We start from the raw sequence: 15,094 nt of genomic DNA on the forward strand, positions 1-15,094 counted from the left end.
CTTCCAGAGACACGTTCTAAAGGTGGTTGCTTTCTGGGATAGGGGAATCACCTTCTTCAGAACCCAGTCAAGGTCCTTCCCTGTCTCTGGGGCACTTGTCAACCTGAGGGATTTGGAGTTGAGGATCATAGGTTCTGGTGAGTGGTCCTGTCTAGGGAAAGTATAGGCCTGACTTCATTTCTGGATCACAAAAAATGGAAGGGGAAGTGAGATCTGGAATGTCTGTGCTGTTGAGCAATGGAGGCCTTAGGAATTAAAAGTAGGCAGGTGGAGACTGTGAACCGAATGACCGAAGAGTTAGGAAGGAGCCCTTGGAGGGTTCTAAGAGTAGGTGCTGGCCGCCCTCCGGAGAGCTCAGGTGTCTTGGGTTCTTGTCCTCAGATGCATGGGAATAAGCAACACCTGCAGAAGGACTTTTTCTTGTACAATGCCTCCAAGGCCAGAAGCAAAACCTATATCAACATGCGGGAAGTGTCCCAGCGCTTCCGCCTGCCCCCCAGCGAGTATGTCATTGTGCCTTCCACTTACGAGCCCCATCAGGAGGGGGAATTCATCCTCCGGGTCTTCTCTGAGAAGAGGAATCTCTCTGAGTGAGTACCAGCCTGATGTGTCCTACCTGCCCCTAAGCGGTCACTCATCCGGCTCATCCTCTACCCCAGAGGCAGCTGGACCAATTTCCTACCAGGCTCTTGGGACACAACCCCTGGCCTTTGCCATTCTCCTCTCCTGAGCCATTTCCTTCACTTCTTCTTCTTCTTCTTCTTTTTTTTTTTTTTTTTTTTTTTGGTTTTTCGAGATAGGGTTTCTCTGTGGCTTTGGAGCCTGTCCTGGAACTAGCTCTATAGACCAGGCTGGTCTCGAACTCACAGAGATCCGCCTACCTCTGCCTCCCGAGTGCTGGGATTAAAGGCGTGCGCCACCATCGCCCGGCTTCCTTCACTTCTTTGATTACTTTCTGCAGCCCTGACAGTTAAAGCCAGGTCCTCATGCATGGCAGACAAGCACTCTGTCATGACTTTGATCTCACTTTTTTGGGGGAGAGGGTTTAACTAAGTGTCCCAGGCTGACCTTGAACTCACTCAGATTGGCGTTAAACCTTTGACCATCCCATCCTCCTAAGGAGTTGCAGTTATAGCCCTGTGGTGCCAGAGTAGCCCACAAAACTATATTCATTCCATTCATCCTGTGGGTATTTCTTGAGCGCCCATTCTACCCAGGTACTCTTATAGGCACTGGGTTTAGGGAACAGAAGAAGCTCGCTACCTTCACGGAGCGTAACACTCTAGGGACAAAGGACAAGGAAACATTGTGACATCTCAGATTTATAGAAAGGATAAGCAGCAAAAATTAAGCACAGAGTAGATATATGAGACATTGAGGGTGGTTGAACTGCAAGGGAAGCTAGCTAGGCTACATCTCCGCCTTTGGTCACAGATGCACTGACAGACTGATGCTCTGAGTTCTGTCTCTGGAAGAGATGCAGGGAGGAGGTGGCTGGGCCATGCTCTGTGGGAGCACTGACAGCACCAACAAGTAGCCGTGCTCCTAGGCTTTTCTGGGAATGGTTACATGGGGCTGACTCCTGGGTGAAGGTGTAGTCCCAGGGTTCTTTTAGATTAAGTCTCACCTTGCCCACCAAGAAGTCATGTGACCTGAACAAGTTCTTGGAGCGCTTCCTGCTTGGTCGGGGGAAACTGAGACACTCTGTGTTTGTGGTTTTCACAGGGAAGCTGAAAACACAATCTCTGTGGATCGGCCAGTGGTAAGTAACTAGGTTCTTAAATATGAGACGATCTCTGGGGGGTCACATTCCCAGCCCAGGCAGGGGCAGGGGGTGGTGGAAAGGGGTATTGGCGAGGGCAGTCTAATGTGCAGGACAGAAGGAAAACGATTTTACAATGGAAGAACCACTTGGTCGGTCAGAAGCCAGGAATGTGGAAGAGGAGAAAGTGTTTTGTCAGTTAAAGGAAGGCGGCTGGACTTAGGAAGCCAAGGCAAGGGCAGCTCACATTGGGCTATGAGGTTGGAGCATATCCGATTTCTCACTCAGAGAAAATGAAGTGTGCTGGCTCAGGACCCAGGGTCAGAACCTGGATTGTTCACCTCCCACTTTGGTGACCCAAACAAGTTACAAAACCCCTCTGACTCAGTTTTCTACTCTGAAAAATGGGAATAATACTAATGCCCTGGCCATGCTTGTGGGGTTTAAATCAGTAAGCTCCCACATGAGGTGCGGCATGTGAGCCACATGGGATTTCCAAGTTCTCCTCACATATGTGGTTTGCATCAGTTTTTCCCAACGTTCTAAGAAGTGGATGAGGTTGGCATCTCGGCTTTTCACAAGAGAAGGTGGTACCTCAGTAGGTTAAATGGCTTCCTGGCATTCCCAGAGGCAGGAAGTGTCAGGCAGGGGCTAAGAACTCAAGTTCAGATTCTCCTACCTTCTAACCTACAGAAGCACAGAATGTGTGTGTGTGTGTGTGCACATGTGTGTGCACATGTGTGTATGTGTATGGTATGTATGTGTGTGTGGTGTGTATATGTGTGTGTGGTGCATATATGTGGGCATAATATGTATGTGTGTGGTATGTAGTGTGTGTGGTGTGTATGTGTGTGTGGTGTGTATGTGTGTGTGGTGTGTATGTGTGTGGTGTGTATGTGTGTGGTGTGTATGTGTGTGTGGTGTATAATGTGCATGTGTGGTGTGTATGTGTGTGTGGTGTGTATGTGTGTGATGTGTATGTGTGTGTGGTGTGTATGTGTGTGTGGTGTGTATGTGTGTGTGGTGTGTATGTGTGTGTGGTGTGTATGTGTGTGTGGTGTGTATGTGTGTGTGGTGTATATGTGTGTGTGCTGTATAATGTGCATGTGTGGTGTGTATGTGTGTGTGGTGTATAATGTGCATGTGTGGTGTGTATGTGTGTGTGGTGTGTATGTGTGTGATGTGTATGTGTGTGTGGTGTGTATGTGTGTGTGATGTGTATGTGTGTGTGGTGTGTATGTGGGTGTGGTGTGTATGTGTGTGTGATGTGTATGTGTGTGTGGTGTGTATGTGGGTGTGGTGTATAATGTGCATGTGTGGTGTGTAATGTGGGGATGGTACATAATGTGCGTGTGGTGTGTATATGGGTATGGTGTGTAATGTGCGTGTATGATGTGTATGTATGTGTGGTGTGTAATGTGCAGGTGTGGTGTGTATGTATGTGCAGTGTGTAATGTGTGGCTGTGGTGTGTATGTGGGTGTGGTGTGTATATGTGTGTGGGAAGGATTTAGGATTCTCAGGTTTGCTGTGGAGCTTTGGGCTCTTCTCAGTGAGTGTGACTTGAGACAGGACAAACGCCCCACTGATTGCCTTTCATGTAGTGACTTCCATGATCATAATGCTGACTCCATGCTAGTGTGGGAGCCAGGCTCCTTTCTAGCCGCTGCACGTCGGAGTTAGGTGTATCTTGCTCGTTCTCGTCCTTTGGATGCTAGATCTGCGTAGCATATATATCAAGACACTCAAGACTTCATGGTCTAGAGCACGGCATCCACAAGGCCCTAGCTCTGCTTAGAAAGGGGAGGGGCTTATAGGAGCTGGCATGTCCCATGCATACAGCGGTTCAAGGTAGGGATTTTAGTGTCCCTAGAGTGCTGGGATTAAAGGCATGTGCCACCACTGCCTGGCAGACTGTGAGTCTCTTATTGTGGAGGGAGAAAACTCCTCTCCCTTCCCCTCCATGCCCTTTGAAATTGTATTTTATTTATTTGTGTATTGTAGTAATAAGGGCGGCGGGGCTGCATCCCCAGCACCCCAGCCGCCCGCACGGCTAGCTTAGCTTATGCCCCGAAATAACAACACACAAACTGTATTCATTTAAACACTGCTTGGCCCATTCTCTTCTAGGCTAATTCTCACATATTAATTTAGCCCATTTCTAATCATCTGTGTATGGCACCCCAAGGTGCGCTTACCAAGAAGATTCTAGCCTATGTCCATCCTGGGTCGGAGCTTCATAGCGTGCGTCTGCCCAGGAGCCAGGAGCATGGCGTCTCTCTCAGGCGTCTGCTCCCGAGAGGAAAGCTGTCGAGACTCTGAGCTCACTTCCTCTTCCTCCCAGCATTTTGTTCTGTTTACTCCTCCCACCTATCCTCTAACCAATAAAATGGGCCAGGGCAGTTCCTTTATTAGCCAATGACCTTCCTCCATCATTTCCCCTTTTTTGGTTTAAACAAAAAAAAAAAAGGCTTTAACTTTAACATAGCAAAATTACATATAACAAAACAGTTATCAAGTATAAGTTACAATAATCTTTATCATAACTAAGGAAAACTATAACTATAACTAACTATTCTTAACTCCATCAAAGACTCCAGAAAGATACAATACTACCTAAGCAAACAAGAAAAAAGCAACTTTTAAAACTCTAGAAATGACAGAGATATCTCGCTGCCTGGACAGTCACCCAATGTTCCTCTGTACCATTGGGGCATCCATCTTCAGCCTTCAGGCCCATGGTATCCAGCAGACATTTCCATAAAGCAGGAAAATTCAAAGTCAGTTCAGTCACTATCTGTTGTGTCCTGCAGAATGTCTCACAGACTCTTTCATGAATCAGGAACCCCGAAAGATCATCTCACCTTAGGCAAGTTCAGTAGTCCTCTCTCTGCGGGTTCTCTGTGTCCAGTTTATGCAGTAGTCCAGGCAAGAGCAGTTTCTTGCCCAAATGGCTATCAAACTCCATAAGGATCCTCTTCGATGCCCATCTTCCTCTTGAAGTAGATTGGTGCTGCCAGGAGCAGAGTGTCTCATTGTCATGAAAAGTCCTCAGTTATTAAAATATTAAATGTCCTATTCTGTAATTTTTGAAAGACATGAAGAATGTCTATCTAAAATATATCTCTATATATCTAGAAAATATTAACTAACATGACTACAAACTTGACTATTATGATTATCTATTAACTACCTATATACATTACATTTTTAAATGAACTACACAATCACAATACCTTAATAAAGATCAGAAATACATATACATATAACAAAATTGACCTTAAATCTCAATCAATAAAGCAAAATCTATACTAATGCAAATTATTCATATCTATATCATATCCCCCTTTAAATGTAAAAGAACATTTATAAACATTATTTGGGAATATGGGCGCAGTTATTTCTCTCCAAACTGCTTCCTGCTGAATGGGGGCGTCGTTAATTAGGTCTTTCATGGTATAACCTGTGTGCTAGTTTTATCTCAGTTGGCAGTTGAGTGAAGCAATTTTTTGAAGGCGTTCACACCAACCCTTCAGGAGGGCGTGGTCCATCACACCAAATCGGAATAGAAGAAATGAACAGCGTCTCATCCTCTGTGAAAACAAAATAAGAAACTCCTTTCCAAAGCATCGTGTCCTTAGATCCAAATTTCAAAGTCAAGGCATCAAAATATCTATGTTGGATTAGTTCAGCAGCATTTATAAATAAATATCTTTTAGCAGCTGTTGCTCCTTCTTCAGCATTTAAATAATTTAAAGAGAGCATAATAGCATACAGTATCAAAATTCTCTGTGTATTTTCCATCTTTGTGTAGCTTTGTTTTAACCTCTATTTTATTTATTTTTACTTTTAACTTTTTGCTTTTTGAGATAGGTTCTCTGTATCTTTGACATGAAGTAACTCTGTAGACCAGGCTGTCTTTGAACTCTCAGAGATCCGCCTGTCTCTGCCTCCCAGGCATTGGGATTAAAGGTGTATGCTAAGACACCTTGAACTCACAGAGAACTGTTTGTCTCTGCCTTCTAGGCACTGGGATTAAAGGCGTGTGCTACCACACACAACAACTCTCTTCCTTTTTTTGTTTTTTACTTTAAGAACTTCAACTTTTAGTCTGCATATATTTTTAACACACTGTAAACCATTTAAAAATTTTCTTTGTCTTTGAATCTCTCTTTACTGTATCTCTCTCTGTTTTTCTGACCACATGAGTCTTTAATTTACCAAGCAATCTCAGTAGGACTAAAGGCGTGGCTTTGCCGGCTAGATGTAGTCCATTCCTTAGCTTTCCAGCCTCATGGCTGAGGTACTGGCTGTAGCCACGTTTACTGCAACAACTCTATGGCATTTCAAGGTCCCTGCCAGCAAGCGAGCTTCAGCAGCCTGTGCTTGCAAACCGCACAAACCACCTGCGTAAAAAAGTCAAAGTTTGCCCTGGCAGGACAGCCCAGAAAGCCGGCATTTTTAAACGGCGCAGCTTTTTTCCTGCTATGGCTGAAAACCGAAAAGCATGTGTTCAGCTTTTCGTCAACACCGTTTAAGTGTTTCTTGGCAGGACCTCTTAAGAGCTGCAGGCTTTGCAGCTAAAGCTGAGTCAGGAAGCCTCTCTTAGATGAAAGCGCATGCTTTCCTCTAACAAGCAGAGCAGACCCGAGAACACAGCGAGTCTAGTTGCCATCAAACAAATCGTAGCACTTTACTCCAAATGCTCTATTCAAAAGCTCTGTCTCCCGCAGGAGCCAGACAGAGATCGCAATGGCGGCACAGCCCCAGGAAGTCGCGCTTTAAAATGACACAGCGTTTTTTCTGCTACTGTTGCCGAATCAGGAAATCTCTCTACAGCACGACACCAACAAACAGCAAAAATCTGTGTTAAACTCTCTCTCCCTTATTTTTAAGCCTTCTCAGGTTTTTTAAGTAGGTTTCGGCTGTCCACACGTCTGGGCGCCAACTGTAGTAATAAGGGCGGCGGGGCTGCATCCCCAGCACCCCAGCCGCCCGCACGGCTAGCTTAGCTTATGCCCCGAAATAACAACACACAAACTGTATTCATTTAAACACTGCTTGGCCCATTCTCTTCTAGGCTAATTCTCACATATTAATTTAGCCCATTTCTAATCATCTGTGTATGGCACCCCAAGGTGCGCTTACCAGGAAGATTCTAGCCTATGTCCATCCTGGGTCGGAGCTTCATAGCATGCGTCTGCCCAGGAGCCAGGAGCATGGCGTCTCTCTCAGGCGTCTGCTCCCGAGAGGAAAGCTGTCGAGACTCTGAGCTCACTTCCTCTTCCTCCCAGCATTTTGTTCTGTTTACTCCTCCCACCTATCCTCTAACCAATAAAATGGGCCAGGGCAGTTCCTTTATTAGCCAATGACCTTCCTCCATCAGTGTATGTACATGCACACGTGGAGGTCAGAGGACAACTGTGACAGCCAGTGCTCTTCTTTTGCCATGTGGTTCCCAGGGGCCACACTTGGGTTGTCAGGCTTGGTGGCAGTGCCTTCACCCACTGAGCCATCCCATTGGCCTTCATACCCTTTTAAGTTCCAACCAATCACTGTATCTGGACCCCAGAGCCTCGAGCACTGGCTAGTCTAGAAACCTGATTTTCACCTATTCCCCGTTTGCTGTTTCCCTTTCTATGCAGAAAAAGAAAAAAAACAAGGTGAGTATAACAGGGTGGATGAGCAGGGCACTGTGCATGTGTGTGTACATGCATGCCCGTGCGGGAACACATGTCCAACATGTGTGCATTGCGTGCATACATGCATTGTGTGCACCTGTGTTACATGTATGTGTGTACGCCCGTGCAACGTGTGTGTATGCATGTACATGCATGCATGTGTATGTGCACCCATGCAACATGTGTGCATGTACATACATGCATGTGTATGTATACCTGTGCAACATGTTTGCATGTATGTACATGTGTGTCATGTATAAGAGTGCTTCTTCCTTCTCTCCTTGGAGCCTCTGCTGGGCTGGGTACCTTCAGGTACTTGTCATGGATTACCTCCATCTCACAGTAATCCTAGGACAGTGGCTCCATTATCAGTCCTGTTTGTAGAGGGAGCAAAGGGATAGACAAATGGGTCTGCCTGAGGCACACATTTCGACCCAGCCAGAAAGAGACAAAGCCAGCACTGGAGCCAGGTGGTCCCCAATTGGTGTTCTGAAACAGCACAGCCATCAGACAAGGTTTGGGACAGGTGCTTCTGGTGATCTCGGGGAAGCTATTGCAGAGGTTCTAGCTCAGGTGCTGATCCAGAGGGAACATATACGGTGTGCTCTGCTTACAGCAGCCCCTGACCTCCTCCCCATAGAATAGCATCTACAAGGTAAGTACTGCTTATGGTTTTAGAAGTGAGGGTTCACATTCAGAGAAGTGAAGTGATGTGACCAAGGGCACACATGGAGCAGTGGGGACACTGGAACCAGCACCATATATGTCTACTCTGAACCCAGTCTCTTGTCCTCACCTCCCTAGTGTCCCTTACACTCCAGGGCTGGTGTTGTCAAGACCTGCATGCGAGCCTTTATGTGAATGGCTGGTAGAGATGCTCCGTGGCTGTACTGCCCACTGGTCCCCTCAGTCTATCACTTCTGCCTGTTCAGAGATCCCCACCAGCTTCATTTGCCTGAGCAAGAGCTGTTGTTTAGAAGAGCAAGTTGGGGTCTAGGGCGCCTCCTGGAGCCAAAATTGGTAGAGCTGTTTTCCCCTGTGTCGCCCTGGGTGACCTAAACAGCATGGGAGGCCAGTGGGGCCTCCCTGGTCAGGCTGCTTTTGTGGCTGAGACTGCTTGCTCCATTGTCATTGTGTGCCATGCTCTAGCCCCATCTGTAGCCTCTGCTCTTGCACGAGCAGAACTTTAAAGTAACATTCCTGCTGCTGGAACTCATCTGGCCCCACAAAAACCCTATCAGAAGAAAAAGTCGGGTTTCCCAGCTTCAGAAACTGAGAGTAAATGGCCAATGAAGGCATTTCCTACACGAAGGAAAGGCTGGCTGGGGTGCTGACAAGCCACCAAACAGCACATTCTGAGGGGTCCCTTGGGTACCGGGGGGCTAGAGCCCTGCTCTCTGCTAGGATGGTCTTGAACTTGTGGTTATTCTCTCTGCTGGGATTATAATTGTGTGCCACCATGATGGACCTGAAAGGCTGGAAGGCCTCGTTTCCTTTTCTACCTTCCTTCCTTCCTTCCTTCCTCCCTCCCTCCCTCCCTTCCTTCCTTTTTTTCCCCCTGGTTTTTCAAGGAAGGGTTTCTTTGTAGCTTTAAAGCCTGTCCTGGAACTCACTCTCAAGATCAGGCTGGCCTTGAACTCACAGAGGTCACCTGCCTGTCCCTCGAATGCTGGGATTAAAGGCGTGCACCACCACTGCCTCATTTTCAATGGGTTTTACACTGGGGGAATTCAATGTTTTTTCATTTGAAAAATCAGTGATTTAAAACAACTGATGTCCATCATATACTTTCAACATTCTTAGAATTTTATATGAACTACTTTGTACTACCATGGGGAGAAATGCGGTTGGCGTGATAAAATAATGGGCCAGTTAATCTTATACTACACATTAATAATCTACAGAGCTAGTTCCAGGACAGGCTCCAAAGCCACAGAAAAACCCTATCTTGAAAAACCAAAAAAAAAAAAAAAAAAAGAACTGAGGTTCAAGCCAGTGCATGGTGTCCTCAAGGACTCAAGGTTAGCTTGGGCTATGTAGTGAAATTCAGCTGCAAACAAACACACACACACACACACACACACACACACACACACACCTACCAGAGAGACTCGGCATCTTTCCCCAGTCGCACAGCCTGTCAGTGCAGAGATAGAACTTGAACCAAGACTCAGGAGTTCCCGAGTGTGAGTGTGACCATTTCCTCCTCACGGGACAAAGCTGCTCCAGGCGGGAGGCCATCTCTGGTGCCTATCAGCCTGTAATCCTTGCTTCCTTCCTGCCCTCTCCATCCCCCCCTCCCTTCCCCTCCCCTCCCCAGCCCATCATCTTCGTTTCAGACAGAGCAAACAGCAACAAGGAGCTGGGTGTGGACCAGGAGGCAGAGGAGGGCAAAGACAAAGCAGGGCCCGATAAGCAAGGGAAAGCCCCACAGGTTTTTGAGCATGCGGCGTGGATGGGGAGTTTAGCTGGCACTGGGGTTTTGCTATGCTCTAGGGGCCTGTGGGGGTTACGGCCACTACCAGGGAGGATCTATCTCTTCAACATAGAGGGGTTTGGAGTCACCCCCTCAGCAAGTTTCTTTGAACTTCGGGGTACTTCTTGGGTAAATGTCTTCGGGTCGGCTGCCACACCAAACTGGTCCCCGGATAGGAATGGCAGGACAGCCTTCTGGAGAACAGAGAACAGAGCTGAGACAGGCCTGCTGGAGAGTTCAGAGTTGTTGACAAGGGAGGGAAAAGGGTGGTAGCAGAAAGCGGGGTGGGGGAGGCAGCAGCCATGCAGTCCTACAGAACTCCGGGGGCCATGTACTCTACCCAGAAGTACCCACATAGTGGGCTGGACTGAGGAGGCAGCTAGAGGACCTGACTGGAAGAGCCGGGCTCCAAACAGTGGAGAGGGTAGGGAGAGGATGGAGGATGCTATCTGCATGTTGGCATGGCAAAGGCGTCCTTTGGCTAGAGGTGCCGGGCAGGGCTAGAGAAGCAGAGGGCCAGAGCTGCTGAAATGAGGAAGGCGCTGCCGGTCGACTGAGAACATAAGCCAGCGCCAGCTACTTCTGCTTTGCGGGGCTGTTTGGGACTGAGACCCAGGTTCTTATGAACTGGTCTTCTGTGTCCCCACAGGCACGGCCTGGCCACACAGACCAGGAGACTGAGGAGCAGCAACAGTTCCGGAACATCTTCAGGCAGATCGCAGGCGATGTACGTGTTTTCCTCCTAGCCTCAGGCCCCCAACTCAAGCGACCCACTGTTTAGCAGAGGATGTGGGTCACATTCACAGAAACCTGTGCCTTTGTGTTTGGGACTAACACAGCTACTGGATTGTGAGCTGCTTGCTACAGCCGAGGGTGCAGAAACTGGCCTGCCTTGCTCAGAAAAGCCCCAGCTTCCCACGGCAGAAGAACAGGGATCTTACAAGCATGGGCAGCTGGGACTGGTCCACTGGTTGCTCTGTCCTTCACAGTTCTCCTCTCCTGCAGGACATGGAGATCTGTGCAGATGAACTCAAGAATGTCCTTAACACAGTGGTGAACAAACGTGAGGGACTCGCGCCAGATGCGGGGGATGGGCAGGGGCCACAGCTGTCTGAAAGCAGCTCCTCACCCTTCTCCATCCCCCCAGACAAGGACCTGAAGACACAAGGGTTCACCCTGGAGTCTTGCCGAAGCATGATAGCTCTCATGGATGTATCCTTCCGGCCACCATCCCCAATCCTCTTCCATCTGTCCATAGAGTCAGGGGAACAATTAGGGGTGTCCATGCCTAGGGAAAGGCTTAAGGGGATCCTGACTCAGGCCATCCTGGTCTGGCAGGAATAGTTAGGGAAGGATACTGGGTTCTGGCTTGTTGTCATCTTCTGTCTTACCACAGGCCTGAAATCCTGTTTGGGATGCTGCCCAAACAAGGACTATTCTTAGGGGACAGGCTCAGTGGGCAGTAGAGATGGCAGGAACTCTGATTGGTTAAGGACGGAGGGGAAGGATAGAACCTGGGATCAGGAGCAAGGTAGAGAGGATGCTGGTTGCTCCGCCTTCCTGCATGGTACCCTAGATTCCACTCCCAGTTCAGGGGATCTTTCTATGTGGCCCTGACATCCATCCTCCAGACAGATGGCTCTGGGAGGCTGAATCTGCAGGAGTTCCATCACCTCTGGAAAAAGATCAAGGCCTGGCAGGTAGGACGGGAGTCTAACGTGGGAGTGGGCAGGGTTAACTTGGGGTTGTGTGTAACCGCTATCTTCGAATTTTCTATTCTCAGAAAATCTTCAAACACTATGACACAGACCATTCCGGCACCATCAATAGCTATGAGATGCGAAACGCGGTCAACGATGCAGGTGCTGGGGGCAGAGGGCATAAGATGCAGACCCGAGACCTGTGAAAGCAGGATGGGATGGGCGACTACTAGGGTCTTGGTACAGAGAGAAGGGGGAGTGTCTCCTTTCCCAGGCCAGTGTGGCCAAGAAGCAGGAAAGAGAGACTGCAAGCCTGCGAACTTCACTCCCTTTCCTTTCCCTGCCCTTCTAGGCTTCCACCTCAACAGCCAACTCTATGACATCATCACCATGCGCTATGCAGACAAAGACATGAACATCGACTTTGACAGTTTCATCTGCTGCTTCGTCAGGCTGGAGGGGATGTTCAGTAAGTGTCCTAGTTAGGGCTTCTACTGCTGTGAAGAGACACCATGACCACAATGTACTGCGTGGATCTGTGCTGAAGGTCAGCAGGGCACAGGGGCTTCTTCAACTACAAATCTGAGCATTCAGGTAATGCTCACTCGTGATCCCGCAGGTAGCAGAGGTAGGAGGATTATGCGTTTAAGGCCAGCCTAGGCGCCATGGATAGACCTTGGTTCAGCTGCATGTGTCTGGTGACCAGAGCTCAATGGCTGAAACCCATGAGGTGAAAGGCAAGAACCAATTTCAGAGCTGCCCTCCAACCTCTACATGTGTTCTGTGATGTGCCCAGAAGCACACACAATAATAAACTCTTTAAAAAAAGCAAACACAAACAAAGCCAAAACCCTCATAGGAAAGTGCAAACCATCGTGGCAGAGATAGTGACTGGCTTTTGGCCTATGCGTTCTTTCACACAGGAGCTTTCAATGCATTCGACAAGGACGGAGATGGCATCATCAAACTGAATGTTCTCGAGGTAAGCGTAACAAACAGCACACCCTCCGCACCACACAACCAAGGTGGAGTGAACGAGACGGACTGGACCCTGTGTGCGCCTCACTCCCAGACAGGGACTTGAAAGGGGGCCTAGTGGTTCCTGGGGCGTGTGTACCATGAGGCCTTTGTCCCCCAAGTTGCACTTCCAGAAAACACTCTCTTAGAAAAGACCCAGGAAAGGGAGCAGGATGCTCCTTTTAAGACCCTGCCCTTGTCTGCTTCCCTATGTGAGAGATCCTGGGGCTGACGGTTCTCTGCTTGTTTCTGTACTGATGTGGGGTTTCCTCTTTCAGTGGCTGCAGCTTACCATGTATGCCTGAACCAGGCAGGCCTCATGCAAGATCAATCAGGACTCCAACCCAACCCAGCTAGAGCCATTGACCACAAAGAATCCGGTAGAAGCCTAGGGGGCTTCTGGTCTTGTTCCTTCTCCACTATGCCCCAAATCTTGGTGTCCAGCCTGATGCTCGGGAGAACTCTGTCACCCGAAGGCTAGTGTCTGCCCGACCTAGGTGCAGCCTCACTGCTGATTCTGAACTGCCCACTTAGCTTGCACTGGGCTGTCTACAGTACCTGCTAGAGGTACTCACACAGGAGCCCAGTCACCAAGTCTACACCCAGTTCTGCCAGTTTTAGGATGGGTTTACTCTGGGGTAAGCAGGGCTGATACTTTGGGGTATCTGACAATTTGGCTGGGTTCTGAAAAAAGCTATCTAAATAAAGGCACATGTATGGCTGGTTCCAGTTTTCTTATCACTTCTTAGCCACAGCATGACTGTCTTCCAGATATACTTTTATCACCTCCAGAAAGGCCTAGTTTGAGGCTAGGGAGATGATTCAGTAGACACAGGGCTACACAAGCATGGAGGACCCCAGTACAGATCCCTAAAGTCAAGTGTGGCAGCACACACCTGTAACTCCAGTACTGGAGAGCAAAGACAGGAATTCTACAGACCTGCTGTCCAGCCAGTCGAGTCAAAGGGACAGTATTTGGTGAGAGCCTGTCTCAAAAATAAGGTGGAGGTCAGGCAGTGGTGGTCCACGCCTCTAATCCCAGCACTTGGGAGGCAGAGGCAGGAGGATCTCAGTGGGTTAGAGGCCAGCCTGGTCTACAAAGTAAGTTCCAGGACAGCCAGGACTGTGTCTTGAAAAACCAAAAAAGCCTACTGGAGGAGTGATCACCCACCTGTACTCTCATACCAAAGGGAGACAAAGAAAGGGGATCCTTGGCCTGATTGGCTAGTCTAGCTGAGCTGGCAAGTTCTGGGTTAAAGGGAGAGACAACCTCGGCTTTCATGAGAAAGGTGGAGACTGAAGACAGTATCAACCTGACCTCCACAGGCATGCGCACACCTGCACACAGGGAGATGGAGGAAAGCACCCAAAGCCGATCTGACCCCTACACCTGCACACAGGGAGATGGAGGAAAGCACCCAAAGCCGATCTGACCCTCACACCTGCACACACGTATACAACACAAAGAAAACCCTGTATAGGCCGGGCGGTGGTGGCGCACACTTTAATCCCAGCACTTGGGAGGCAGAGGCAGGCGGAGTTTGGAGCCAGCCTGGTCTACAGAGCAAGTTTCAGGACAGGCTCCAAAGCTACACAGAGAAACCCTGTCTTGAAAAACAAAACAATAAAACCCAGTTTAGCCTATGGATATACCTGATTCTGTTAGGTACTGGAAAGGTACAATGTATTAGTGGGGAAAAGCAAGCTCTAGTTTCAGGAAATATAATGGAAAATACATATAAAATCAAAGGCTTGAGTCTTACCGAAATCATGTCTACTACCTTTTCTTTTAATCTGTTTTATGTGTACCAGTGTTTTGCCTGCTTTTATGTCTAAGCAACTCTTATATGCCTTGTGCCTGTGGAAGGCAGAAGAGGGCATCGGATTCCCTAAAACTGGAGTTAGAGATGGCTGTGAGAGTCACGTGGGTGCTGGGAACCACAGCCAGGTTCTCTGGAAGAGCAGTCAGTGCTTTTAACCCCCGAGCCACCCTTCCAGCCCCACGACTGCTAGTTCCCGAGCAAAAGGACCACTCAAATATTTTCCAGGATTGCTGATGTAGAGCACACATGGACAGTAGAGGGTGAACAGGGATGATCAAAGTGCATATGTATGAAATCATGAAATAAACTACTTATTTATTTACAGACAAGGTTTCTCTATATAACAGTCCTGGCTGTCCTGGAACTCGCTTTGTAGACCAGGCTGGCCTCGAATTTACCGAGATCCGCCTGCCTGTGCCTCCCAAGTGCTGGGATTAAAGGCGTGAGCCACCACTGCCTGGCAAAGTAAACAAATTTTAAGTCAAATAAATGGGCAGCAGGATGGGCCAGTTAGCACAGGTTGGTGCAGGAGAGGTGATTGTTTGCATCCCAGCTCCTCTGCTCACAGGCCTGTCTGACGTGAGCACCATGTTTCCTGCTCACTGTCTGTTCTTTACGCCAAAGTGAAAAAGGCTCT

At 48.4% G+C, this 15,094-nt stretch overlaps 1 protein-coding gene across 5 annotated transcripts in view; it reads left to right on the forward strand.

The window, feature by feature from the left end:
- Positions 1-13,358, forward strand: part of Capn3 (calpain 3) — a 46,935-nt gene extending 33,577 nt beyond the window's left edge. For 3 of the 5 annotated variants that reach the window (XM_041678843.1, XM_041678842.1, XM_041678844.1), the window contains 10 exons: positions 382-590; positions 1,726-1,762; positions 10,567-10,644; positions 10,923-10,980; positions 11,065-11,129; positions 11,549-11,617; positions 11,701-11,779; positions 11,970-12,086; positions 12,541-12,599; positions 12,913-13,358. In XM_041678843.1, coding sequence (XP_041534777.1) covers positions 382-590; positions 1,726-1,762; positions 10,567-10,644; positions 10,923-10,980; positions 11,065-11,129; positions 11,549-11,617; positions 11,701-11,779; positions 11,970-12,086; positions 12,541-12,599; positions 12,913-12,939 — 798 coding nt within the window. In that variant the 3' untranslated portion in view covers positions 12,940-13,358. Of the gene's footprint in view, positions 1-381; positions 591-1,725; positions 1,763-7,405; positions 7,424-9,761; positions 9,876-10,566; positions 10,645-10,922; positions 10,981-11,064; positions 11,130-11,548; positions 11,618-11,700; positions 11,780-11,969; positions 12,087-12,540; positions 12,600-12,912 lie in introns of all 5 variants that reach the window. The other 2 variants (XM_041678840.1, XM_041678841.1) reach the window with 2 other exon arrangements.
- Positions 13,359-15,094: the final 1,736 nt, after the last annotated feature.

Source organism: Microtus oregoni, unplaced genomic scaffold (assembly GCF_018167655.1).
Source record: "Microtus oregoni isolate MIOR12 unplaced genomic scaffold, Mior012 000031F_ref0000149, whole genome shotgun sequence".
NCBI classification, from domain to species: domain Eukaryota; kingdom Metazoa; phylum Chordata; class Mammalia; order Rodentia; family Cricetidae; genus Microtus; species Microtus oregoni.